The sequence below is a fragment of the Erythrolamprus reginae genome, chromosome 2, assembly GCF_031021105.1.
Source record: "Erythrolamprus reginae isolate rEryReg1 chromosome 2, rEryReg1.hap1, whole genome shotgun sequence".
Taxonomy (NCBI): Eukaryota; Metazoa; Chordata; class Lepidosauria; order Squamata; family Dipsadidae; genus Erythrolamprus; species Erythrolamprus reginae.
In genome coordinates, this window is record NC_091951.1 from 351,884,118 (window position 1) to 351,911,178 (window position 27,061).

The 27,061-nt window shown below is 43.4% G+C and overlaps 2 protein-coding genes across 3 annotated transcripts in view; one reads left to right on the forward strand and one right to left on the reverse strand.

Moving 5' to 3' along the window:
- The window catches only part of KIAA1328 (KIAA1328 ortholog), a 176,254-nt gene extending 166,312 nt beyond the window's left edge, over positions 1-9,942 (reverse strand). Inside the window, 2 exon segments of the mRNA XM_070743646.1 lie at positions 1,304-1,339; positions 9,858-9,942. Of these exon segments, the coding sequence (XP_070599747.1) occupies positions 1,304-1,339; positions 9,858-9,915 (94 nt within the window). The 5' untranslated portion in view covers positions 9,916-9,942.
- A 256-nt stretch (positions 9,943-10,198) lies between these two features.
- TPGS2 (tubulin polyglutamylase complex subunit 2) lies at positions 10,199-26,287 on the forward strand. 2 transcript variants are annotated; one of them, XM_070743647.1, is made up of 7 exons: positions 10,199-10,366; positions 10,926-11,005; positions 16,070-16,157; positions 17,792-17,923; positions 19,000-19,113; positions 21,529-21,689; positions 25,373-26,287. In XM_070743647.1, the coding sequence occupies exons 1-7, from the start codon at positions 10,294-10,296 to the stop codon at positions 25,616-25,618; spliced, it is 894 nt and encodes a 297-aa protein (XP_070599748.1). In that variant the 5' UTR covers positions 10,199-10,293; the 3' UTR covers positions 25,619-26,287. The 2 variants fall into 2 exon arrangements, with proteins under 2 accessions (XP_070599748.1, XP_070599749.1); XM_070743648.1 differs by lacking the exon at positions 10,199-10,366 and adding an exon at positions 10,465-10,584.
- The last annotated feature ends 774 nt before the right edge of the window (positions 26,288-27,061 follow it).

Consider the following 27,061-nt stretch of genomic DNA (forward strand, 5'->3'; position numbering starts at 1 on the left):
TTGTTTTCTGTTGCTGTTGTGAGCCGCCCCGAGTCTGCGGAGAGGGGCGGCATACAAATTTAATAAATAAATAAATAAACATCTCTTAGCCGTGGCTAGCGGGACTTTTGCAAAGGTCCTCCTGCTGCACCAGTTGCAGCCCTACTTAGACCAGGAGGTTCTTCACACAGTCACTCATGCCCTCATCAACTCACTCCTGGACTACTACAGGGGGCTACCCTTGAAGAGCGTTCGGAGATTACAGCTGATGCAAAATGCAGCTGCGCAAGCCAAGATATGCCTGGATAACCCTAACTCTCTGCGAGCTGCATTGGCTACCAGTTGGTCTCCAGTTGCAATTCAAGGTGTTGGTTATGACCTTTAAAGCCCTACATGGCTCAGGAGAAGACTACCTAATGGACCATCTATTAGCTCATACTTCCCTACGGCCAATAAGGGCCCACAGAGTTGGTCTTCTCCAGGTCCCATCTGCCAAACAATGTCTGTTGGCGCGGGGAAGGGCCTTTTCTGTGGCAGCTCCGACCTTTTGGAACCAACTACCCACGGAGTTTCGCACTATCCCTGCCCTGTCAGCCTTCCAGAAAGCCATTAACAACTGGTTTTTCCAGTGGGCCTGGGACCATGAATAATTGAAGGTTTTTAAAAAATGGTTATTGATTGTTTTTATATTTCCTTCTGGCACAAATTCTGATGTATTTATAATAATAATAACAACAACAGAGTTGGAAGGGACTTCGGAGGTCTTCTAGTCTAACCCCCTGCTTAGGCAGGAAACCCTACACTACTTTAGACAGATGGTGATCCAACATCTTCTTAAAAACTTCCAGTGTTGGAGCATTCACAACTTCTGGAGGCAAGCTGTTCCACCGATCAACCATTCTGACTGTCAGGAAATTTCTCCTTAGTTCTAAGTTGCTTCTCTTCTTGTTTAGTTTCCACCCTTTGCTTCTTGTTCTACCCTCAGGGACTTTGAAGAATAGCTTGGCTTCCTCTTCTTTATGTCAATCCCTGAGATACTGGAAAGCTGCTATCATGTCTCCCCTGGTCCTTCTTGTCATTAAACTAGCCATGCCCAGTTCCTGCAACCGTTCTTCATATGTTTTAGCCTCCAGTCCCCTCATCCTCTATGTTGCTCTTCTCTGCACTTTTTCTAGAGTCTCAACATCCTTTTTTGCATCGTGGTGACCAAAACTGGAGGCCGTATTCCAACTGTGGCCTTATCAAGGCCTTATTAAGTAGTATTAAAAATTAGATTCAGAGCAGATGCCCAATCAATCACTATCCAAACATTCATGCAACTTACCTGGGACATACACAGGTTGCCGGTCTTCGTCTGAAACTGCGATATCGTTCAAGGAAAGCAAAGCAAGAAACGGACTTGTTCTTTTCCAAAGTTTTAGAATCGGACGTTTTAAAATGCAGGTCAGAAGATACTATAACGTATGGCTGATTTTTCCTTTTCTTTTTAGACTTATATACCGCTTCATAGTGCTTTTACGACCCTCTCTAAGCTGTTTCCAGAATCAGCCTCTTGCCCCCAACAAGCTGGGTCCTCATTTGACCCACCTCACAAGGATGGAAGGCTGAGTCACTTTGAGCGGATGGTGAGATTTGAACTGCTGAACTACAGCTAGCAGTTAGATGAAGGAGCTTGTAGTGCTGCACCCTAACGACTGCGCCAACCCGGCTCTTAGATTATCAGAATAAGGATTAATCAGATACTTAGCATTTAGGTTTACTTATTTTATGATTGGATAGAAAATGAATATGTGTACAAGTTAAGTTAGAAAGATTAAAAGGGAAGAAAATGGAGAATAAAAGATGGTAGGCCCAGGTGGCAAAATTAGATTTTAAGGAAGCAGCATTATATTAATGGTTATGACCTATAAAGCCCTTCATGGCACCGGACCAGAATATCTTCGGGACCGCCTTCTGCCGCACGAATCCCAGCGACCGGTTAGGTCCCACAGAGTCGGCCTTCGCCGGGTCCCATCAACTAAACAATGTCGCCTGGCGGGACCCAAGGGAAGAGCCTTCTCTGTGGCGGCCCTGACCCTCTGGAACCAGCTCCCCCTAGAGATTAGGATCACCCACACCCTCCTTGCCTTTCGTAAACTCCTTAAAACCCACCTCTGCCGTCAGGCATGGGGGAACTAAAACATCTCCCCCTTGCCCATGTTGTTTTGCCGTTTGATTGATTGTGTGCTTGTTTTTTTTATATATATTGGGATTGTTTTATGAATTTCTTAACTTAAAATTGTAATTGGATTGGTGGGCGTTGGATTTGTCACTATGTACTGTTTTTTACTATTGTTGTGAGCCGCCCCGAGTCTGCGGAGAGGGGCGGCATATAAATCCAATAAATCTAATTAATAGCATATACCCAGAACAAAGAGTTACATGTCTTCGGAGAGGGGCGGCATATAAATCCAATCAATCAATCAATCAATCAATAAAATAAAATAAAAATAATGATTTTAGAAGAGAAACTGATTAGTTTAAAGATGCATGGGAATATGTTATTAGTCTGTTAAATATGAAATAGGATAAGAATCACTCAGGGAAAAGTTAAGAGGGAGAAAGAGGAAGTAGAAAGGGAAGGGGAAAGAGGAGTGGAGGAAAGTAGGAAGAAGGAGAGAAGGATTAAGAAGGTAGGAGGAGGCGATGGAGACGGAGGGAGGGGAGTGTAAAGAAATGAGTAAAAACATACTGATAAATAGTACAAATAGGTGCAAAAATAGGGTATTGATTCATGCTAGATCAGCTAAAAATATATAATTATGCATATTTTGATATGTCTTATGATATATGCAGATGTGTACATGGAAATTATGGGGAAAAATTTTAAAAATCTATTAAAAAAAGAAAGTTTTCTTCCATCCAAAGATCAGCAAATCCTAAACAGACTGAAGCAGACATTTCTTTCTGTTGACTCTTTAAAATAGCCAAACCTGAATTAAACCGTTCTCTGTTATTACAGGCTGAGGCAACTAGATGGGCCATTTTGTTTCTGAGCTCTGATTATAAAAGGAACTTTGTGAGGCTTTCCAAAGAATTGAAGGTTTCTGAAACTCTATGAATAGTGAGGGGCCAATCATTTCTACCTCTGGGATTTGATTGTTATTAGTAGATCTGGGGAGGACCGCAGAAAAGCTGATTTCTTACACTAGATTCTCTATTTCAGAGGAACAACACAGAAAAGAATATCTACAGTTCAGGGTTGAAATGAGGGGACCTTGCTGCTTCTGAGTTTGGCTGTTTTCTTGCAGACATTTCATTACCGAACTAGGTAACATCATCAGTACTAGAAGGCAGAAAGAATCACCACCATCACCGCAGTGTCACTGACTGTTCTTGCGGAGACAAATCAGCCATCAACAGGCACATAGAGATAAACGCCCGCGTAACATTTTAAAAAGGCAATCAAGAAGTTTCTTAAAAGGTAGCAAAATTAGTACAAACACCTCTTTGCCATCAATCAACACCCAGCTAAACAGATGAATCTAGAATTGGGGAGTTGTTTACTTCTTATTTATTTGTTTGTTTGTTTATTTAATTTATATCCCGTTCAATCCGAAGCAGACTCAGAATGGCTAACAAGTGGAATAAATACACTTCATTGTTTATAAATAAATACTCTTCATTGTTTAATCTAGTATTAATCTAGATTAATACCACAACAACACACGAGCACACAACAGATACAAACTTAAGGTAAACTGCTCCAAACTCAACTGCAGGAAATACAACTTTAGTAACCGAGTAGTTGATGCGTGGAACTCACTACCTAACCCTATAGTATCATCACCTAACCCCCAAAACTTTACCCTTAGACTATCCACTGTTGACCTCTCCCGATTCCTAAGTGGTCAGTAAGGGGCGTGCATAAGTGCACCAGTGTGCCTTCCATCCCCTGTCCTAATGTTTCTCTCTTACTAGTATCATGTATATAACTATTATTATATCTCTGTATACCACCAATACATACTTGACAAAACAAACAAAACAAAATGAGTAACAATCAACAAGTAAACAACGTCCCAATCAGACAATTAAAGAATAAACCACCAGGAGACAGTGAGTATTAGCCCGGCCTTGGATATTTAAAGCCAACTGGGTGATTTGGGGCCATTCACCAGGAGATGGTGAGTTCTAGTCCAGCTTTAGCCAAGAAAGCCAACTGGGTGATCTTGGGCTTCTCTCTCAGCCCAACCCACCTCATAGGGTGGTTGTTGTGGGGAAAATAGAAGGAAGGAGCAGTATTAGGTATGCTGGAGTCCTGGAGTTATTTGTAAAAAAATAATGACGTTGGAATATAAATAAATTATTTTTATTTATAACTATTCTATTCCGTTCCATTCCTATTCTATTCTATTCACATGCTACAAATACATCCGTATAAATCAGTGGGGGTCGGGACCCTTTGGGGATCGAACAACCATTTCACAGGGAAAAGACAAATTTCCCCTAGTGTTAGGAACTAAAGCTTCTATTCTGGCGCCTTGGAATATATTTTTACACTCCGACAAATCACGCATTTACATGGGGCTGTCCCTCTGACCTTCCTGCCAATCAGCTTCAAGCTCTGTTGGGAGAATTGGTGCTAGACTTATGGTTGGGGTCACCACAACATGAGGAACTCTATTAAGGTGTTGCGGCATTAGAAAGGTTGAGAACCACTGATATAAATTATCCCGTGTTCAGTTCTGGAGACCTCACCTACAAAAAGATATTGACAAAATTCAACGGGTCCAAAGACGGGCTACAAGAATGGTGGAAGGTCTTAAGCATAAAACTCATGAACTCAGTCTGTATAGTCTGGAGGACAGAAGGAAAAGGGGGGACATGATCGAAACATTTAAATACGTTCAAGGGTTAAATAAGGTCCAGGAGGGAAGTGTTTTTAATAGGAAAGTGAACACAACAACAAGGGGGAACAATCTGAAGTTAGATGGGGGAAAGATCAAAAGCAACATGAGAAAATATTATTTTACTGAAAGAGTAGTAGATCCTTGGAACAAACTTCCAGCAGACGTGGTAGATAAATCCACACACAGTAACTGAATTGAAACATGCCTGGGATAAACATAGATCCATCCTAAGATAAAATACAGAAAATAGTATAAGGGCAGACTAGATGGACCATGAGGTCTTTTTCTGCCATCAATCTTCTATGTTTCTATCCCAACTATTTGAGACGGCATTTGCAGAGAAAACAGGTTCAGTCCCATCTCACTGTTCACTGTTCTGACAATATGAACTTCCAGGAACAAACCCAGTTTCCTTGCATGGCTAGCTGACTCAGCCTCCATTCGTGAACCCGGACGGAAGGAGTCCTGCTCAAAACCTTCTGCAGCAAACCCAGGGAGAGGTTTCAGACTGAAGTTCCAAGAACCTGGTTTCAAAAGCATGTTCAATCAAAAAGTTCCCCATTTCTCGTCCACTTCTCCTTTCTGGGTAAACATCAAAACAATATGTGAAGGCAAACACTACACTGTGCACTGGGCTTGGTGTGACCATGGCAACACAGGTGACTTAAGAAAGAGGACACTTAAACTGTGTTTCACGCGCCCACTTTAATCCAGCACTAAAAAATCTGCACAAGATTGGCCTTTTCTTCAACTTAACCCCAACTTTTAATCACTTAAAAGGTTCAGTTGAGCCGCTATTGTGGCAAACACACACACACACAAACAAACACACACGGGGTTTGCCACTGTCTTCAACTAGGGTTTTTCCACCAACTTTCTGGAATTCTAGTGGTGACTTTAGTCCACGGTTTTCAACAATTCAATTGAAATTGCAAGGGCATTGAAAAAGCATGACTCACAACCAGTTTTCACACTTACGACCCTTGGCAACTGGGTCATATTTATTTATTTATTTTATTGGATTTGTATGCCGCCCCACTCCGAGGACTCGGGGTGGCTCACAGCATATACAAAAACAGAACAATAACATAAATCCAATTAATACTACATTTAAAACAAACGTTAAATTCAATTAAAAGAAAGTAAAACCTATCAAACCAATCATTCAACACTCATACTTAAAACATTCATTGATCAGGCGGAAGATCTACAAGCCCCAAGCCTGGCGGCAGAGATGACTTTTTAAACTCTTTCAGAAGGCAAGGAGGGTGGGGGCAGTGCGAATCTCTGGGGGAGCTGATTCCAGAGGGCCGGGGCTCCCACAGAGAAGGCTCTTCCCCTAGGTCCACCAGCTGACATTATTTGGTCATGGAACCCTGAGGAGGCTAACTCTGTGGGACCTCACTGGTTGCGGCGTCCCAGTCTCATGTGATCCACTTTTTGCAACCTTCCAACAAGCAAATTCAAAGGGGATGCCAAGATTCTCTTAACCGTTTTAAATTAGCTTAACAGCTCACTTAGCACATGTTTCACTAGCAACAGAAATTTTCATTGCAATTGTGGTTGTAAGGACTACTGTACTAAGAAAAAAATGAGCAATTGTCACACAAATCACTCAAAAGCAGGTGGGAATTTTCTCTCGTGTGTCTTCCAAAGTCTTTTATTTGTTTTAAGCTATATTTAACTCACTTTGGGGTTTACATTACCAAATTCACAGGCTCCAAAATAACAAGAAATTACATACCCACACACCAAGCTTCAGGAATTTGGGGGAAAAAACCATCCATACTGGCTACCAACCAAGTCATAGGAAGACTTTTTAACATTTAATTTCTTCACACTATTTCCTTTCAGGGCTATCAGCATTAGTCAAATTGCACAAAAAGCTTGAATAATAGTGAGCAAAAAAAATTATTATTATTTAATCAGATTCAGGTAGTCTGTGATTTATAATACAGTAATCCCTCGCTACTTCGCAGTTCATCTTTCACGGATTCGCTATTTCAAGGGTTTTCAAAGGGGGCTTAAATCCATTAAATCCATTGAAAATTTTAAATCCATTAAAAATTCATAAAATTCTTCTACAGTACTACTGTACTCTATTAAAGAAACTGGTAGGATATCACATGTAGTTCCAGCTGAGAAACATTATAGAATGATTGCTTAATGCAAAGGGTGGGTTTTGAAAGTCCAAACACTCGTTAAATACATAAAAAAATATATTTCCTCTACTTCACGGAAATTTGTTTTTCATGGGTGGTCTTGGAACGCATCCCCCGCAAAAAACTAGGGATCACTGTAGTTCGCTTAGTAACCATTCGACACACACACACAAAAAAAGTGACTTATGACCATGTTTAATACTTTGGACTGTTGCAACATCCCCAGGATCATGCGATTTTACATTCAGATGCTTTGCCACTGACTGGTATTTATGTTGGTTGCAAGATAAAATTTGCAACCTTCTTCGTGCAAGCAAAGTCGATAGGGAAGCTAAATTCACTTAGCAACTGGGTTACTAACTTATCAACTCCAGTGATTCACTTAATAACCAGGTCATAACATGGGGGCAAAACTCACTTAACTGTCCTGCTTAGCAACAGAAATGTTCGGTTCAATTGCAGTTGCAAATCAAGGACTGCCTGTAATGAGTTAGCATCCGAACAACTGGGTTACTAATTTACCAACTTGTGATTCACTTAGCAACCGAAGCAAGGAAGGTCATCAAATGGGAGCAAAGCTCACTTAACAAACTCCTCACTTAATAACACAAAAGATGGGCACAATTGTAGTTAAGGACTACCTGTATTTATAGACAACCATCACATATTACTTTATGTACATATTTTTAAGTAGACTTTTTAATAGAATGTATACTTCACATGTATTTTATGTATATTTATTTAATGTATGTGAAGTATATGTACATAAAATACATATTAAGTATACATAAAGTATATACCTAATATATATTTATGTGTTCACCCATTGCGTGAGAGTGGACTATGTTTAACTTGAGCAGCTAAGCTTGCTCTTCAGCTTACTATATAAGTTTGGTTCATTAAATAAACTTTAGATCTATTTTTAACGAAGTTCAAAGGAATAATTCCATGGATGAGAATCGTCAAGGGGAAAAAAGGGCATTGGACCAGATTACCTCTGGAACCGCCTGCTACCGCACGAATCCCAGCGACCGATAAGGTCCCACAGAGTTGGCCTTCTCCGGGTCCCGTCGACTAAATAATGTTGTTTGGCGGGCCCCAAGGGAAGAGCCTTCTCTGTGCGGCCCCAACCCTCTGGAACCAACTCCCCCCCGGAGATTAGAATTGCCCCCACCCTCCCTGTCTTTCGTAAACTACTCAAGTCTCATTTATACTGTTAGGCATGGGGGAGTTGAGATATTCCTTCCCCCTAGGCCATTACAAGTTATGCATGGTATGTTTGTGTGTATTTTTGGTTTTATAATAAGGGTTTTTAGTTCTTTTATTATTGGATTGTCACATGCTGTTTTTATCATTGTTGTTAGCCGCCCCGAGTCTACGGAGAGGGGCGGCATACAAATCCAATAAATAAATAAATAAGTAAATAAAACAACTCAAGAAGCTTGGGAAATTTTGAAAAGTGAGATTATAAAAACCCAGGCTAGCACAATACAAGAAAAATAATAGGCCATAAAAGAAACAAGCATATCTGCATACAGAACTCTCTGACAAACTGAAAGACAAAAGGGGCAAGTATAAAAAGTGGAAAGAAGGGGAAATAACTAAGGCAGAATACCAGCAAATAGCCCAAGCCTGTAAAGATGAAGTGAGGAAAGCTAAGGCTCACAATGAACAAAGGCTTGCTATGAATACTGTACTATGAAAACTCCAACACCGGTTTTTAAGAATAATATTTGTCATCTGCACCTATATAACTGTCTGGTATGGTTCTGCAACCCAACAAGACCAACAAGACTTCAGAAGAAAATCAGAACTATAGAAAAAACAATTGCTGAGTCTTCGGAGAGGGGCGGCATACAAATCTAATAAATTGAATTGAAATTGAATTGCTGCCAATCTGCCTTACATTGAGGACCTGTACACTGCACGAGTCAAAAAGAGGGCTGTGAAAATATTGACTGACCCCTCGTATCCTGGACACAAACTGTTTCAACTCCTACCCTCAAAATGTCGCTACAGAGCATTACAACTAGACACAAGAACAGTTTTTTCCCAAATGCCATCACTCTGCTAAACAAATAATTCCCTCAATTCCAGGACTCAGAATGGCTAACAAGTAAGATAAATAGCCAAGTCCTTGGAGAGGGGCAGCATATAAATCCAATAAAACTAAACACAACAATAGTAAAATAGAGAAATAGTAAAATAGAATCACAATAAAATCAATAATATAGTAAAACAATAAAATCCTTTAAAAAAACCATACATACAGTACAATCTAAGTTGAGGAAGAAAAGAAATGGTGGTAGCATTAAATAATGATGTAACACTAAGCTTAGATATCAATATTAGTTAGAGGAAGATATGAAAGTTTGTATGAAGATTTGGGTGTAGGAGGTTTTATTAATGTTTAGATTTAGGTAAAGCCTGACTTTTAGATGAAGAAAAACTTTGTTGAGGTTTGATATTTCACCATGTCAGATTTTTAAAAAGGAAGAAAATGAATGATTTTTTGATATATGTTTTATGATAAGCATCGCTATAGTTCTTGTATTTATAAAATGTTTTATTTTAAGGTGGAGAAAAATAAAAAAAAATATCCCCCCTCAAAAAAAACAATTTACAGGCTAGAAAACTGCTACTGAAGGGCGGAGGTGTGGGGGGGAGGAACCGAGGCAGCACTCTGTACATGGTCAGAGGCTACCCAGTCTTGGTTTCCCGCGCCACCGCTGCTCGCCTCAGGAAAAGCCCGCCAAAACTCCCGTCTGTCAACCGCCGCCCTCCCCGCCCCCGCGCCCCACTAGCCGCCCCGAATAAAGGATACGGTCCCGGCTCCAGTAAGCGGCTCCTTCCGGCTTCAGCCCCGCGGCCACATCCGCCATCTTGAAACAACCGCCACTCCCAGCGTCCCTCCGCCCCACCCCGCCCCACACGCCCATTCTCGCTCCTCATTGGGCATCCGTCTCAAGCTTTGCCCAGATACGGCCCCGGCTACGCGGAGTCTCGCCAAGAGCCAATGGTTGATCTCCCGCGGAAGGCACCCCCCCCCAAAAAAAAATCCACCGCGGGGCTTTGTGGGAGATGTAGTTTTTCTACTTATGCCATCTCTCGACCAGAAAGGGCCCGAGTGGGACTACCGCTCCCGTCAGGCGTTGCGAATCAACGAACGGGTCGGATGTGAAGCGGCTCTGGGGGGTGGAGGGGTATAGGTTGCGAGAGGGGACAAAAGGCCTCCGCCGGGGGGCTTTGCGGCTGGGGAGATGGAGGATCGGGGTCTGCCAGGCATGAAGCCCTACCTGGAGAAGCTCACCCTCGGGGTCATCCGCCTCCTGGGTGAGTGGCAGCCGGGTCCTGCCCCCACACCTTCGCGTTGCCAGGGAAACGGTCCTGCCCCCTCCGCGTTGCTATGGAGACAGCCTTGCCGTTGCTGGCAGTATCAAGTGGCCGGGAGTTCCGCGGGCGGTGAACAAGAAAGGACTCGCTTTCTGGGGGGGAAGTTTCAGACTCTCCCAACTTTTGGCCCCAACTGATCCTCGCGATGCTGGAATTTGGTATTTTCCCATTTTTTTCAGCTTTCCCTACCGCGAAAGGGGAAAGAAAAATAGTCTAATTTTGGATTCCTGATCTGAAGAGTCCAGCTGGGATATTCTAATGGAAATATCTGGATTCTTTGTACAACTTTAAAATATATATATATTTAATTTTTATTTAATTTTTTGTTTTTTATCTTCCATATAAATATATAAATATAAATACAAGTCCATATAAATAAATAACATGTGAAAATTTTCCCAGGGTATTCTCTCCCCCCCCCCCCCTTCTTCTTTCTTGTTTCCCATTGTTCTTCAGCAACTGAGTGTCTGGAGTTTTTGTGTGTTGTCTGTTGTTGTAGAAACCTCTCCGGGAGTGACCGAAGTGATGTTTATAGAAAAAGAACCGGCCGAACGCCACGCAATCGTCTCCTGGGAACAGGTACTACGGACTCCCTCCGCATTTAGTCTGCTCCCTTGCACAACTAGTGGTTAAAGCACCAGGTCAAAAGCAGGACAGAGTGAGTTCTAGTTCCACCCTAGGTGTGAAAGCCCACTGGGTGACTATGGGCAAATCAACAGGAGACAGGGAATTCTAGTTCCGCCTTAGGCATGAAAGGCAGTTGGGTGAATTTCAGCCAATCACCAGGAGACTGTGAGTTCTAGTTCCGCCTTAGGTGTGAAAGGCTGGTTGGGCAATTCACCAGGAGACAGGAAGTTATAGTTCTACGTTAGGCATGAAATCAGCTGGTTGACTTTGAGCCAGTCACTGGGAGACAATGAATTCTAGTCCTGCCTTAGTCATGAAAGACAGTTGGGTGACTTTGGGCCAATCACCAGGAGACAGGGAGTTCTAGTCCCACCTTGGGCACGAAAGCCAGCTGGGTAATCTTCAGCGAGTCCCTCGATAGTTCAGCCTACCTCGCAGGGTTGTTGTTATGGAGAAAATAGGGAAGAGGAAAGTATGTTGGATATCTTCACCGCCTTGAATTTAATATTTAAAAATAATAAAGGCAGAATATAGATAAATTAATCACACTCCAAGTCAGGCTCCTCTAGAACAGTGTTTCCCAACCTTTTTTGAGCCGCGGCACATTATTAATATTTTCAAAATTCTGGGGAACACTGGGGTGGGTGGGGGGGCTAAAGAAAAGTTTGGACAAAAAAAATATCTCTTCCTCCATTTCACTCTATTTCTCCCTCCCTCTTTCTCTCCCTTCCTTCCCTTCTTTCTCTCCATCCCTCTTTCTTTCTTCCTCTCTTTTTTGCTCTCTTTTTCTCTCTCCCTCCTTCCCTCCCTCTATGTCTTTCCCTCTCCCTCCTTCCCCCCTCTTTCTCTCTCTCTCTTGCTTTCTTTCTCTCTCATTCTCTCTCCCCTCCTTTTTCTCTCTCTCTCTTTCTCTCTCGTTCACCACGCCGGCAACAGAGAGAAAAAGAAAGGGAGAGAGCCGGAGAGAGTGGAGGGAGAGAGCCGGCGGCTGTTGTCTTCACCTCCGCCCGCCGGCTCTGCAGCTAAGAGGCAGCAGCTATCAGCGCCCTCGCCCTCCCAGACGTCCCCAGCGCCCAGCCACGCGCCGCCTCCCGTTAGCCCGGCTGACTTTTCCCTGCTGCCGTTTTCTCTTCATGGCGCAAAGCCACAGTCCCGGACTCCCGGATCGCTCGCTTCTCCAGCCAGCAAGCCGGCTGCCGGAAAAGTATCGCACTTTTTCAATGCGCAGCACTTTCCTGGGAAGATGGCTTTGCTGACCGGAGAAGCGAGCGATCCGGGAGTCCGGGACTGTGTGGCTTTGCGCCATGAAGAGAAAACGGCCCGGGCAGCAGGGAAAAGTCAGCCGTTTTCTCTTCATGGCGCAAAGCCACACAGTCCCGGACTCCCGGATTGCTCGTCCCAAGGCAGGAAGCGGCGGCGGAGGAGAGGGGGCAGATCGTGCCCCAAGACAGGAGGCGGCGGCGGAGGAGGAGGAGGAGAGGGGGCAGCTTACGGGGAACGGTGCTCGCAGCTGTCCCCCGGCTACTGCCAGATGCCGCTGTTTCCAGCGCTTTCCTGCTGGGCCCCAAAGAAGGAAGGTGGGAAAAAGAAGGCGCGAATAATGAAGCTCTCCTTTTTCCCGCCTTCCTTCTTTGGGGCCCAGCAGGAAAGCGCCGGAAACAGCTGCATCGGGCAGTAGCTGGGGGACAGCTGCGAGTGGGAGCTCCAGGTCCGAGGCACCGGCGGTCCGGCACCGGCAGCGCCCCGCCCAGCTGGAGCTTCCCTAGGCTTCGCGGCACACCTGGCCGTGTCTCGCGGCACACCGGTTGGGAAACGCTGCTCTAGAATAGAAAGCATCACATTTTTCCTTCCCCCTTTTTGCCACTAGAGGTCAGAGTTTCCCTTAGTTTCTCAGCTGCCTGTGCTTAATTCAACACGGGAAGGGTCCCTAGGGAGTTAATTAAAATTACCTTAATTTAATTAATTTCACTTCTATGACACCCAATCCCAATGGGACCCAGGGCAGGTAAAGAACAAATAAAACAAACATGCCACCAGTTGATCAGCATACAAATTAGAAGGAAGGGAGGAAGGAGGGAGGGAGGGAGAGAGAGGGGAGAGAGAGAGAGAAAGAGAAATAAATAAATAAACAAATAAATAAAAATCTTTAGTAGAAATTTAAAAGATAATGGATGGGGCTCCTGGTGCAAGATTAAATTACTCATTTTAAAAATGCCCAACTGTGTATGAACACATTCAAAACAACAAAATCACAGTACTAACCAAAGCATACAAAACTTTCACCAGACCAATCCTTGAATGCAGCTCCTCTGTCTGGAGCCCACACCGCATTTCGGATAGAAATACATTAGAAATCAACCAGAGATACTTTATGAGAAGAGCCCTCCGCTCCTCTACCCACAACAGAATATTTTATGCAAACAGACTTGAAATCCTAAGCTTAGAAAGCTTAGAACTACGTCGCCTCAAACACGACCTAAGCATAACTCATAAAAACCATCTGCTACAATATCCTTCCTGTCAACGACTACTTCAGCTTCAACCACAACAATACACGAGCACACAACAGATACCGACTCAAAGTAAGCCACCCCAAACGTGACTGTAGAAAATGCGACTTCAGCTGACTTCAGTCAGCTTTCATGCCTAGGGCGGGACTAGAACACCCAGTTTTCGCTCAAGGTCACCCACCTGCCTTTAAGACCTGAGGCGGGACTAAAACTCACCCTCTCCTAGTGATTGGCTCCAAAGTCTTATAGGCAGCTTTCATGTCGAAGGCAGGACTAGAACTCTCTGTCCCTTGTTGATTGGCCCAAAGTCCACCAGCGAGCTTTTATGTCAAAGGCGGGACTAGAACTCCCAGTCTCCTGGTGGTTGACCAAAACTCACCCAATTAGCTTTAATGCCTAAGGCGACACTAGAACTCCCAGTCTCCTTGTGATTGGCCCAAACTCACCCAGTCAGCTTTCATTCCTAAGGCGGGACTAGAACTCCCAGTCTCCTGGTGATTGGCCAAAACTCACCCAATTAGCTTTCGTGCCTAAGGTAGGACTACAATTCAGAGTATCGTGGCTCAAAGTCACCTAGTCTTTCAAACAGGACTTGACCTCGCGCTCTCCCACTTTCTAACCTCGCGCTTTAACCACAAGACCAAACTGGTTCTATTTCTTTCTTTCATTCTTTCTTTCTTCCTTTCTTTCTTTCTTTCTTTCTTTCTTTCTTTCTTTCTTTCTTTCTTTGGAAGGTGGGTTGGAATTTGCTTTGAATTTGACTTTGATTTTGAAACGGCACAGCCTGTTCCCTTCTTGCAATGCTCCTTCGCGTAAAATCTTCCCTAGCAATCGAGATATTTTTAAACATTTCCATTCCTTCCGAGCAATATTACCCCAATGCCCATTCTGCATTTAATTAACTCTTGTAATTTAACCCGAAACAGGTAAAAGGCTCAAGCTTCTTACCTGTTCTCGGTTTTTTTCTCTCTCTCCAGAAGACGGTAACTCAGGGCGATATTTTTCCTCTTGAGCTTTGAGCCTCCCTGAGTCCTTCGGGAGTGGGTGGCATACAAATTGAATTAATTAATAATAAATAATATATAAATAACAACAACCATCCCTGTGCCCCGTAGTTTTCCAAAGGTAGAATTGGAAGGACACGTCATTTAGGTGGCCAGAAGAATCCAGCCACGAATGGACAGGAGGCAGTTGTCTGGACAGCTGAGAACTGGTCACATACAGAACTGGACATCCGCTAAGCTAAAGGGGTCAGCAGTCACTCCGGTCTTTAAGAATGCCAGAGGGTCAGCGCAGAGAGAAAATACAGCCATAACAAACACAATTGTTGGCTATTTCAGGACAAAACTTTGAAGAATGTCAGGACCAAATAAGCAGAATAACAGAGTTGGAAGGGACCTTTTATCTTTCTGGACAAATGGCTCGTCTTAAAAAAATCTCTAGTGATGGATCACACTCACAACTTCTGGTGACAAGTTGTTCCACCGGCGAATAGTTCTCAATGTCAGGAAATTTCTCCTAAGTTCTAGGATGCTTCTCCTCCTTGGTTAGCTCTTCAATCTATTGTTTCTTGTCTTCCAGGGCTTTAAAGAATAAATTGAATCTATTCTCTTCTTTGTGGAAGACCCTCCAATGTTTGTTTGTTTGTTTGTTTGTTTGTTTGTTCGTTCATTTATTCATTTATTTATTTATTTATTTATTTATTTATTTATTTATTGGATTGATTGTTTCCTCATTGCTTACTTGATCGCTACGACAAACATTAAGTGTTGTTTTTAATCATTAAGTAAAAATGCAAAGCAGTATGTTAACAAATGTTTTCTCTTTCTTTTGTTTGTTGTTATTTTTCTGTGTGTATAATAATAATAATATTATAATAAGTACTAATAATAATTAATAAGTACTACTAATAATAAGTAATAATAATAATAAGTACTACTGGGACCACTTTCACTGGCTTTGCAACGACTGGCATAAGCCCGTGAATGTGGTCCCAGTGGTACTTGGCACACTGGGCGCAGTGCCAAAGGATCTCAGTGGACATTTGAAAACCATCGGAATTGACAAAATCTCCATCTGTCAATTGCAAAAGGCCACTTTACTGGGATCGGCAAACATAATTCGCCGCTACATCATGCAGTCCTAGGTGCTTGGGAAGCGCCCGACTGGGGATGAAATACGAAATCCAGCATAGTGATATCATTTGCTGTGTTGTACTGACATAATAATAATAATAATAATAATAATAATAATAATAATAATAATAATAACAACAACAATAACAAAACAATTATGATAATGATAATAATGATGATGATGATGATAATAATAATAATAATAATAATAAAAAAAAAAAAACCAACTTCCAGCGTTGGAGCATTCACAACTTCTGGAGGCAAGCTGTTCCATGGATTAATTGTTCTTTCTTCCGGACTGTAGGTCCCAGCTCCTCAATCCTAACAGCTTTCTTCTTTTGTCCCCTTGCCTTCCTTGTCTTCGCTTGCAGAAAAACACCTGCGTCCTTCCAGAAGATCTGAAGAACTTCTACCTCATGACAGACGGTTTCCGGATGACCTGGAATGTCAAGTTTGATGGTAAGGGATCTCTGGCGGCCTCCTCGATCCCTGGTCATTGATCTATTTATGGCCTCCATCGCTCGAAGTTTTCAAGGAAAAAACAGACAGCCAATCATTTGGGATGGAAGAATAACTCATTGTCCAGCGGGCTGGACTAGAAGACCTCCAAGGGTCCCCATCCGTTTTTCAGTCCTAGCATTCTAATTCCAGGAAGTCTGTTTCTGCTCCCAGGTTGGGAAAGACTCCAGGTAGTCCTCGACTTAACAGCCATAGTGGAGCCTAGCCATTAAGGTCGTATCAGTTATAAAACGAGTCATATTTTGTCAGACCTGATTACATTGTTCTGTTTCTTTGGGTTAAATTTCATGCTCCCTCCTCTTTTTACTTTTGACAAAATGAAATTCATTCAGCACCAAAGTAGGATTCGGGGTATCTTACTTTAGAATTTAGAATAACTTTATGCTCACTTTTAATGTACAGTGATCCCTTGATTTTCGTAGGTTCAAACTTTGCGAAACAGCTATACCACGGTTTTTCAAAAAATATTAATTAAAAAATACTCTGCGGTTTTTTTTCTATACCACGGTTTTTCCCACCCGATGACGTCATACGTCATCACCAAGAGTCACTTCTCTCTCTCTTTCTTCCTCTCTCTCTCCCTCTCTCCTTTCTATCTCGCTCTGTCTGTTGCTCTCTCTCTGTGAGAACGCCTGCCCCGCCTCTCCTGCAGCCCCCTCACTGACAGCTGGGACGAAAGCGCTCTCAGCTAAGGGACTGCAAGAGGGGCGGGGCGGGCATTCTCAAAGCGCTCAGAGCAGCTAGCGGCCGAATGAGGAGGACGAAAATCCGTAGCCACCAGCGTTGCTGCAGGAAGACCCGTGCCCCAAGAAAGCCAGTGAGACGGGCGGATCGGGCGGGCGGGGGGTAGCAGCGAGGGGGCCGGAGGCGCTGGGGGGGTGGGGGCGGCCGACATTCAAAACAATCTTTGCTGGCCTCTGCACTTTCGTCGCTCCCCGCCCCCAACTTCAAACCTGGCTCCTTGCGCGGCCTTGGAAAAGGGTGCACGGGGGTAGTTTTTGGCTGTCCATAGCCAAAAATTGTGTTTTTACTTCTGCATCTCTTCGACTTTTGCGGGCAGTCTGGGAACACAACCCCCGCGAAATTCGAGGGATCACTGTACATGAATCGGCATACATTAAAATGAAATTTTGTTGCATACAGTTCTCAAAGGGTTACCACCTCCAAAATAAATAAACAAACCAACAAATAAATAAATACAAAATCATGCATGTGCCCACATTGTGTGAGGTCTCTAACAAGGCTTCGAACTCTTAAGCCCATGGCGCGTCTAAGCAGCATCCTGAATGATGGGAAGCGAATTTCCTGTAATATTCTCTGCTGTCCTCACCACTCTCTGTAGGGACTTTCTATCTGAGGCACTGCGGCCATCAAACCAAACAGGGATGCGGTTTGTTAAGACGCTCTCCATTGTGCCTCTGTAAAAATGTGGCCAGGACATAAAGAGGTGCTCTCCTCATTCGACGCAGGAAATGGAGACCATGGAGTGGGCGTGTGGGATCTCGTAACAATGTTGGGATTTAAGGTTGGGGTGTTGCGCATTGCACAAAACCAGGTTCTCTTTCTCTTTTAAGATAACCCAGTTTCCCTGGGCTGCATGACGATTAACAGCATCTCCAAGCTGAACCGTCTCAGCGTTTCACCGGCGTACACTTTGCCCAGTGCGCCAACTCTGGCTGACCTAGAAGACTCGGACGAGGAGGAAGGTATACATACACACACAAACACAAACACATAGGGAGAAAGAAGGGGATGCACAAACATAAGATCCTCTCCCTCTCCCACACCCTCTTTGCTTCGCTGGCACGAAGATCAAAAGCTGTTTAGGACAGAGGTTATTTTGTATTATTATTGTATTAGATTGTTATCCCACTTTTATTATTTTTATATAAAGATACTCAGTGAAACCTAGAAACATTGAAGATTGACGGCAGAAAAAGCCCTCCTGGTCCATCCAGTCTGCCCTTATACTATTTCCTGTATTTTATCTTAGGATGGATATATGTTTATCCCAGGCATGTTTAAGTTCAGTTCCTATGGATTGACCAACCACGTCTGCTGGAAATTTGTTCCAAGCATCTACTACTCTTTCAGTCAAATAATATTTTCTCCCGTTGCTTCTGATCTTTCCTCCAACTAACCTCCGATTGTGTCCCCTTGTTCTTGTGTTCACTTTCCAATTAAAAACACTTCCCTCCTGAACATTATTTAACCCTTTAACATATTTAAATGTTTCGATCATGTCCCCCCTTTTCCTTCTGTCCTCCAGACTATACAGATGGAGTTCATGAAGTCTTTCCTGATATGTTTTATGCTTAAGACCTTCCACCATTCTTGTAGCCCGTCTTTGGACCCGTTCCATTTTGTCAATATCTTTTTGTAGGTGAGGTCTCCAGAACTGAACACAGTATTCCAAATGTGGTCTCACCAGCGCTCTATATAAGGGGATCACAATCTTCCTCTTCCTGCTTGTTATACCTCTAGCTATGCAGCCAAGCATCCTGCTTGCTTTACCTACTGCCCGACCACACTGCTCACCCATTTGGAGACTGTCAGAAATCACTACCCCTCAATCCTTCTCTTCTGAAGTTTTTGCTAACACAGAACTGCCAATGCAATGCTCAGATTGAGGATTCCTTTCCCCCAATGTTCCTTTTCCCCAAGTGCAACTTCCAGTGGCAAGGTGTTCCACTGGTGAATTGTTCTCGCAGTTAGGATGTTTCTCATTAATTCCTGTCAGGGGAAGCTCGATCTGTTTTTTTCTTGGCTGTTTCTTCCACAGGTAACAAGGAACAACTGAAGAGGCCTCACCTGGACGCCCGATGTCTGATCTTCGAATTGGACTCCTGTGCAGGCAACGGCAAGGTTTGTCTCGTCTACAAGAACACCAAACCAGGTAAAGTTTGTTGCTAACCAGAATCTAAATTTACGACATGAGGATCATCATCGTGGATTCGTAGGCTACAGCTTCTGGGGTTCAGTGTTGGATGAATCCAACCATTGGTAACTGTTGTACATACTCCTGATCAGTTGGAGGATGATGAAGATATTGAGGACTTGGATTCAGATAGTGTTTATGAATTAGTGGGGGGCCCGGGGTTACAGGTAGTAGAACAGGTGGGAGGCCAGCCACAGGATGAAGCTATGTGTTGAGGACCTAGCAAGGGAGAATCAGACGCTCGCTGGGTTAACCCTAAATTCAGAAGGGTCCAGAAACGTAGAGAGCAGAGGTCTGGAAGAAGATATTAAGGAGAGGAATGGGTTAAATATGGTAGTGATGTATTTGGCACGTCGGGGTCAGTGGAGAAGAAGGGTGGAGTTTGCCGAAAAGAATAATGGATGTGTTTTTACCACGCTAAAGTAAGCCAAAGTATTTTGTATTGTATTCAGTCAGTGCTGCTGTTTTTTCAAAGTTATGTGGTTAGGAAAATAAATCTTGTGTAAGTGAAGCAGGAAAAGGAATGTGAGAAACGTGGCTAAGAGAGATAACAGACCGAGTGCTGTATGGAATGTGTTTCAAGTACAGGAGAACAGAGAAATAAACGGAGTTGATTTATTCATGAAATTATGCATTTAATAAGAGTTATTTGTAATTACTAAATTTCTACCAGAAACCAGAACAGTAACCTAAGCCACAAATCATGATTCAGGCTGGGTCAGAAACAAGTGATTGACTTGGCACAGCAGTGAGAACCATAGTTTATTTCGTTTGTTTGTTTGTTTTGTCAAGTATGTATTGGTGGTATACAAAGACATAACAATGCTAGTAAGAGAGAAACATTAGGACAGGGGACGGAAGGCACACAGGTGCACTTATGCTCGCCCCTTACTGACCTCTTAGGAATCAGGGGAGGTCACCAGTGGAGAGTCTAAGGGTAAAGTTTTGGGGGTTTGGTGATTGTTTGTTCTGCTGGGCTCTCTGGTAGAAGCCTCCCGAAAATTCACGGGTACAAATTTCAGGCACACACACGTTTGAAAATTCAAAACAATGTCCTTTATCACAAAAATTCAAAAGAAACAAAGCACCCTTTTTGGATTGCAAAGAGCACTCTTCCCCAAAACAACCTGTTAGTCTGTACAATCCCCTTAATCAGTCCTTAAGTACTTAGCTAGAAGCTGTGAAAAAACATCACAGTCCTCCTTCTTCCCACGAAGTGAAACACGCACACACTTTGCTCTGCTTTGGTGTCAAAGGTGTGAAAAATCCACAAACAAATTTCAGACACAGCGAGGCACGATCCTGAAGAACTGCGATCAGATAATCTTCCACAACGGCCAAACTAGCACGCTGCTATTTATAGCAGCAGCTCTAATTACTGGAGCCCCACCCAAACACAGGTGGCCTCTCTTATCTCCTGTAATATGTCCTCAATTGGTCTCTTCTATGCATAATTATGCGCCTGAGTGGGTCTAACACTTCCTCATCCGAATCGACCGAAGATAATGGAGATTGGCTTCCTGGGCTGTGTGCCAAGCCCCCCTCTTCCAAGTCACCCCCACCTTCTTCTTCGTCCGAGGAAACTGCACTCCCTGACTCTGCCAGCAACAAAACAGGCCTAGGACATGTTGACGTTTCCCCTGCCTCCACCTCCACATTCCGTGGGGCAGGAGCTGGGCCAGAGCCAACCACAACAGGGGATGATACTACAGAGCCTGGTAGTGAGTTCCATGCATCACCTACTCAGTTACTAAAGTCGTATTTCCTGCAGTCAAGTTTAGAGCAGTTTACATTAAGTTTGTATCTGTTGTGTGCTCATGTGTTGTTGTGGCTGAAGCTGAAGTAGTTGTTGACAGGAAGGACGTTGCAGCAGATGATTTCACGGGCTATGCTTAGGTCGTGTTTAAGGCGACGTAGTCCTAAGCTAGGATAGTAAGGCTATTCTGTTGCAAGTGGAGGAGTGGAGGGCTCTTCTAGTAAAGTATCTCTGGACATTTTCTGAAGTGTTTATGTCCGAAATGTGGTATGGATTCCAAACAGGTGAGTTGTATTCATGGATTGGTCTGGCGAAAGTTTTGTATGTTCTGGTTAATAGTGTTTGATGCCGGAGCAGAAGCTACGTAGGTTCACAACTCTCAAAGCCTTTTTGGCGATATTGTTGCAGTGGGCTTTGGCACTGAGGTCATTTCCGGACAGGTTTGTCGTAATTTGGGGAGATGGGTCAGATGGGTTTGCATTCGTGAGCCGGCAGTGAAACTGAGGCTGGAATTATTTGAATGGTGGGTGGTGAAGTTTTGCAGCCGAAAAGGGGGGGGGGGGATTTCAGGCCAGTTTTTGTAACTCTTGGGCATTTCTCTTCTGTCTCCATCTTAGTGGTCAGCCCCGAATCGGAAATCTGGTTCTTGGACCGAGCCCTTTATTGGCATTTCCTCACCAAATCCTTCACCGCTTACTACCGGCTGATGATCACGCATCTGGGGCTCCCCCAGTGGCAATACGTCTTCACCGGCTACGGTCTGAGCCCCCAAGCCAAGGTGAGAGAATGGGTGAAGAGTGCGGTCAGGCGGTAGGGAAAGCAAGTAAAATGCTTGGCTGCATAGCTGGAGGTATCACAAGCAGGAAGAGGGAGATTGTGATCCCGCTGTATAGAACGCTGGTGAGACCCCATTTGGAATAATACTGGGTCCAGTTCTGGAAGCCTCACCTACAAAAAGATATTGATTAAATGGAACAGGTCCAAAGACAGGCTACAAAAATGGTGGAAGATCTTAAGCATCAAACTTATGAACTCAGTCTGTAAAGTTTGGAGGACAGAAGGGAAAGGGGGCACAGGATCGAAACACTTAAATATGTTCAAGGTTTATGCACCAAAAAATACGGTATGTTAAAAGGGTTAAATAATGTTCAGGAGGGAAGTGTTTTTAATAGGAAAGTGAACAGAAGAACAAGGGGGCACAATCTGAGGTTAGTTGGAGGAAAGATCAGAAGCAATGTGAGAAAATATTATTTCACTGAAAGAGTAGTAGATACTTGGAACAAACTTCCAACAGACAACGTGGTTGGTAAATCCACAGTCACTGAATTTAAACATGCCTGGGATAAACATAGATCCACCCTAAGATAAAATACAGGAAATAGTATAAGGGCAGACTAGATGGACCATGAGGTATTTTCCTGCCATCTTCTGTTTCTATGAGAGAGGATGGGCCCTCCTATTTTTTTATTATTTTTTTTCTTTTTAAAAAATTTTTTTTTATTTATTTTATTTATTAGATTTGTATGCCGCCCCTCTCCGCAGACTCGGGGGCGGCTCACAGCAATGATAAAAACAATATACAGTAACAAATCTAATATAGTGGTACCTCGTGATACGAACCCCTCATGATACGAACCCGGGGTTCGGAAATTTTTTGCCTGTTACAAACTTTTTTCGGCTTACGAACCCACCGCAGATCGCAAAATGGCGCTCCGCTGGGCGCCACCGCCCGGCTGTCTCCTTTTAAAACAGCCGGGGGGCTTCTCGCCGTTCTCCCGAACCCGAAAAGTTCGTGTTCGAGTTCAGGAGGCCCTCCTATTGAAGCCTGGGTGGGGCTGCCAATCTGCCCTTGGAGGCAGAATGCAGAATGACAAAAGAGTTGGGACCTTGGAGGTCTTATAGTCCAGCCCGTTGCTCAAGCAGGAGATCCTATGTACCATTTGAGACAAGTGGTTGTCCGGTCTCTTCTTCAAAAACCTCCAGTGATGGAGCATCTACAACTTCCGGTGGCAAGCCGTTCCACTGGTTAATTGTTCTGTTAGGAAGTTTCTCCTTAATTCCTGCCTGGGGAAGGTTTGTCTGTTCTCACCCAAGCTCAGAGAGTAGCAAGGACCCCACAGTCCTCCTCCTCCTCCTCCTCTCCCTTTTAGCACTGTTACCTAGTTGGGTCATGAAATGCCTGCAAAAAAACAACCAGGCTCAGAGAGCACCAAGCACCCCACTCTTTCTCCTTTCTTCTATTTTCCTTCTCCTCTTTCTCTCCTTTAATTCTCTCTCCTCCTTCTCCTTCTCTTCTTTCTATCTTTTCCCCCTCTCTTCCATTTCATCCTTCTCTCCTTTAATTTTCTCTCTCCTTCTTCTTCTCTTCCTCCTATCTCTTTGCTCTTTCTCCCCCTCTTCTCCTCTTTCTCTCCTTTAATTATCTCTCCTCCTTCTCCTTCTCTTCTTTCTATCTTTCTATCTTTTTTTCTCCCTCTCTTCCTTTTCCTCCTTCTCTCCTTTAATTTTCTCTCCCCTTCTTCTCTTCCTATCTTTTTTCTCTTTCTTCTTCTCTTTCTCTCCTTTAATTATCTCTCCTTCTTCTCCTTCTCTTCTTTCTATCTTTTTTCTCCCTCTCTTCCTTTTCCTCCTTCTCTCCTTTTATTTTATCTCCCCTTCTTCTTCTCTTCCTCCTATCTTTTTTCTCTTTCTCCCTCTCTTCTCTTTCTCTCCTTTAATTCTCTCTCCTCCTTCTCCTCTTCTTTCTATCTGTTTTCTCTCTCTCTCTTCCTTTTCCTCCTTCTCCTTTTTCTCTCCCCTTCTTCTTCTCTTCCTCCTATCTTTTTTCTCTTCCTCCCTCTCTTCTCCTCTTTCTCTCCTTTAATTCTCTCTCCTCCTTCTCTTCTTACTACCGGGTATCTTTTTTTCTCCCTCTCTTCCTTTTCCTCCTTCTTTAATTTTCTCTCCCCTTCTTCTTCTGTTCCTCCTATCTTTTTTCTCTTTCTCCCTCTCTTCTCCTCTTTCCTTTAATTCTCTCTCCTCCTTCTCCTTCTCCTTCTCTTCTTTCTATCTTTTTTCTCCCTCTCTTCCTTTTCCTCTTTCTTTCCTTTAATTTTCTCTTCCCTTCTTCTTCTCTTCCTCCTATCTTTTTTCTCTTTCTCCCTCTCTTCTCCTCTTTCTCTCCTTTAATTCTCTCTCTTTTTCTTCTCCTCTTTCTTCTCCTCCTCCCTTCTAGTACTGATGATATTACCTAGTTGGGTGTGGAACATCTGCAAGAAAACATCCAGGTTTAGAGAGCACCAAGGATCCCACAGTCGTCCTCCTCCACGTCCTCCCCCTTTTCTTCCTCTCCCTTTTCCTCTTCCTCTCCTTTAATTGTCTCTTCTTCTCCTCTTCCTCCTCCACAAATAAAATTCCATTCCAGCACTGATGATGTCCCCTAGTTGATATTCTGCTTGGGCCTTATCGGATCAGAATAAAGGAGCCTCCACTCCCATAAATTCAAACCAAACAAATCTATATTTAAAAAATGATTCATACAAAACAAGGTCAGGCTTTTTTCCATGCTGGCAGCATTCCCAATCAAATTGTCTAATAGATAAGGAGCAGCCAGAAACCAAATCCAATTAAAGCATTCCTAAGTGTCCTAATGTCCTTCAAGCACCGACTCACGAATCTTCATGTTTTGCTCAGAGAAGCTGCATCTTTATGATGAACTTAAAGGAATAACAGCAGTTTGCCAGCGAAGCATTTCTGGAACCTCTGATCTAAGACCTCCACCATTACAAATGTTGATTCTCCACACCCTTTTTACCATAATTCCTCACATATACTGTCTGGGTGTGGTTGACGGTTTCCTAGAGATAATCAATGTCTAGACTTTCTTCCATAGAGATATTCACCTTCTAGACCTTTTCCCATAAAGATATTCCTGTCTGCTTCGGGACCTTCTGGCTTTGGCATCTAATAGGAGTTCCTGGTCCCCAATGTCCCCCTCCTCTTCTGACTCAGGCATTACCATCATTGGGGTTTCTACAGTCTCTGGAGGTTCCTCAGGTTCCCATTCACTCTCACTCTCTGACTCGGCTGTCAAGAACACTGGCCTCGGGTACCAAGACGGGCCCGGTTAATCCTCCTCAGAATCTGTGACTAACTGAGCTGGTCGTGGACCACTCACTGGGTCATGAAACATCTGTAGGACAAATACCCAACACCAGAGAGCCCTAAGACTGAGACTGAGTAGCTGGGATTCCCCTGGGGTCCCTTTCCCTCCCCCCCCCCCCACTTCCTCATTCCCCCAGACCAGTGGTAGGCAAAGTTGGCTCTTCTATGACATGTGGACTTCAACTCCCAGAATTCCTGAGCTAGCATGACTGGCTCAGGAATTCTGGGAGTTGAAGTCCACAAGTCATAGAAGAGCCAACTTTGCCTACCCCTGCCCCAGACCCCTGGCCTGACTGTCTCTTCCCTCTCCTCTTCCAGCAATGGTTCAACATGTACAAACCCATCACGGTCAACACGGAGCAGCTCTGGGAATCGGCTGATGCTTCCTTCGTCAACAAGCTGGACCCCAATAAGGTTTTCCGCAGCAAAGCTAAGCCTTCCCAGGGGAAGAAGAGGCCTCCATCCCAGGTAGCTGTCTCCCAGAAGAATCAAGGGACCGGAGGGTCACCCCGGACCCTTTCACAGGGCGGGAGCTTGTCAAGGAGACGAGAAACGCAGCCTTGAGCTCCCCCTGGACCACCAGTGCAACCCACCCCACCCTACTCCAGTTCCAAGTGGCTGCCTTCTGCTTTTGCAGGACTTCATATTTATTGCTGAATTATTTATTGCCAGAAACTTGAACCCCTGGATGGATTTTTTTTTAGGGGGTGGGTGAGTGGGTTGGTAGATGTGCCTGCAACTCTATTATTATTATTATTATTATTATTATTATTATTATCATCATCATCATCATCACCACCATTATTTTATTATTATCATTATTATTATTATTTTATTATTATCATTATTATTATTATTTTATTATTATATTACATTATATTATTATTATTATTATTATTATTATCATTATTATTATTATTTTATTATTATATTACTTTTTATTATTATTATTATTATTATTATTATTATTATTATTATTATTATTATTATTAAACACACAGTCCTAGACACTTGGGAAGTGTTCTGACTTGTGATATTGTGATAGAAAATGCAGCATATAAATCTCATTTGCTGTGTGTATTACTGGTTTTTGTTAATGTACCAGATTTGTGTTTATTAATTAATTAGATTTGCATGCCGCCCCCTCCCGAAGCACTCTGGCCAGCTTACAAAAATAAAATTAAATAACAATAGAACAAAATAATAAGATACGAAATACAGCATATAAATCTCGTTTGCTGTGTATTACTATTTTTTTTGTGAATAAAATAAGAGGAGGAGGAAGGAGGAAGATGAAGAAGAAGAGGAAGAAGAGGAGGAACATGAGAACCTAAGAAGAGCCCTGCTAAATCAGGCCAAACCCCATCGAGTCCAGCATTTTGTGTCCCACAGAGGCCCACCAATTGTCCATGGCGATCTTGAGCAGAAAGAGAAGGCAAAACCCTCCCTTTCCCTTGACCCCCAACAAATGGTACTCAAGGGAATCCCACCTGCCTCAACCAACATAGAGGTGGCACACGGACATCTGTTTCAATATCGGAAGAAAAAGAAGGAAGAGGTAGGAAGGAAGGAAGAGGGAGGAAAGAAGGAAGGAAAGAAAGAAGGAAAGAAAGAAAAAGAAAGAAAGAAAGAAAGAAAGAAAGAAAGAAAGAAAGAAAGAAGGGTTGGAAGGGATCTTGGAGGTCTTCTAGTCCAACCCCCTCCTTAAGTAGAAAACCCTTCACCACTTCAAACAAATGGTTGTCCAACATCTTCTTAAAATCTTCCAGTGTTGGAGCACTCACAACTTCTGGTGGCAAGCTGTTCCACTGATTAATTGTTCTGTCAGGAAATTCCTCCTTAGTTCTAGGTTGCTTGTCTCCTTGATTATTTATTGATTATTTATTTATTAATTAGACTTGTATGCCGACCCTCTCCGTGGACTCAGAGCGGCTCACAATTTATCAAAAAGTAATATACAATAACACATCTGAAATCCAATTAATATAAATAACTCATCTAAAACCA

What these genes read in the sequence shown, in the direction of transcription:
- TPGS2 (XM_070743647.1), top strand. Translation starts at nt 10,294, where the DNA reads ATGGAGGATCGGGGTCTGCCAGGCATGAAGCCCTACCTGGAGAAGCTC. An exon ending in CGGGGTCATCCGCCTCCTGG is followed by an intron (nt 10,367 to 10,925) that starts GTGAGTGGCAGC and finishes CTGTTGTTGTAG; the next exon opens with AAACCTCTCCGGGAGTGACC. An exon ending in CAATCGTCTCCTGGGAACAG is followed by an intron (nt 11,006 to 16,069) that starts GTACTACGGACT and finishes CTTCGCTTGCAG; the next exon opens with AAAAACACCTGCGTCCTTCC.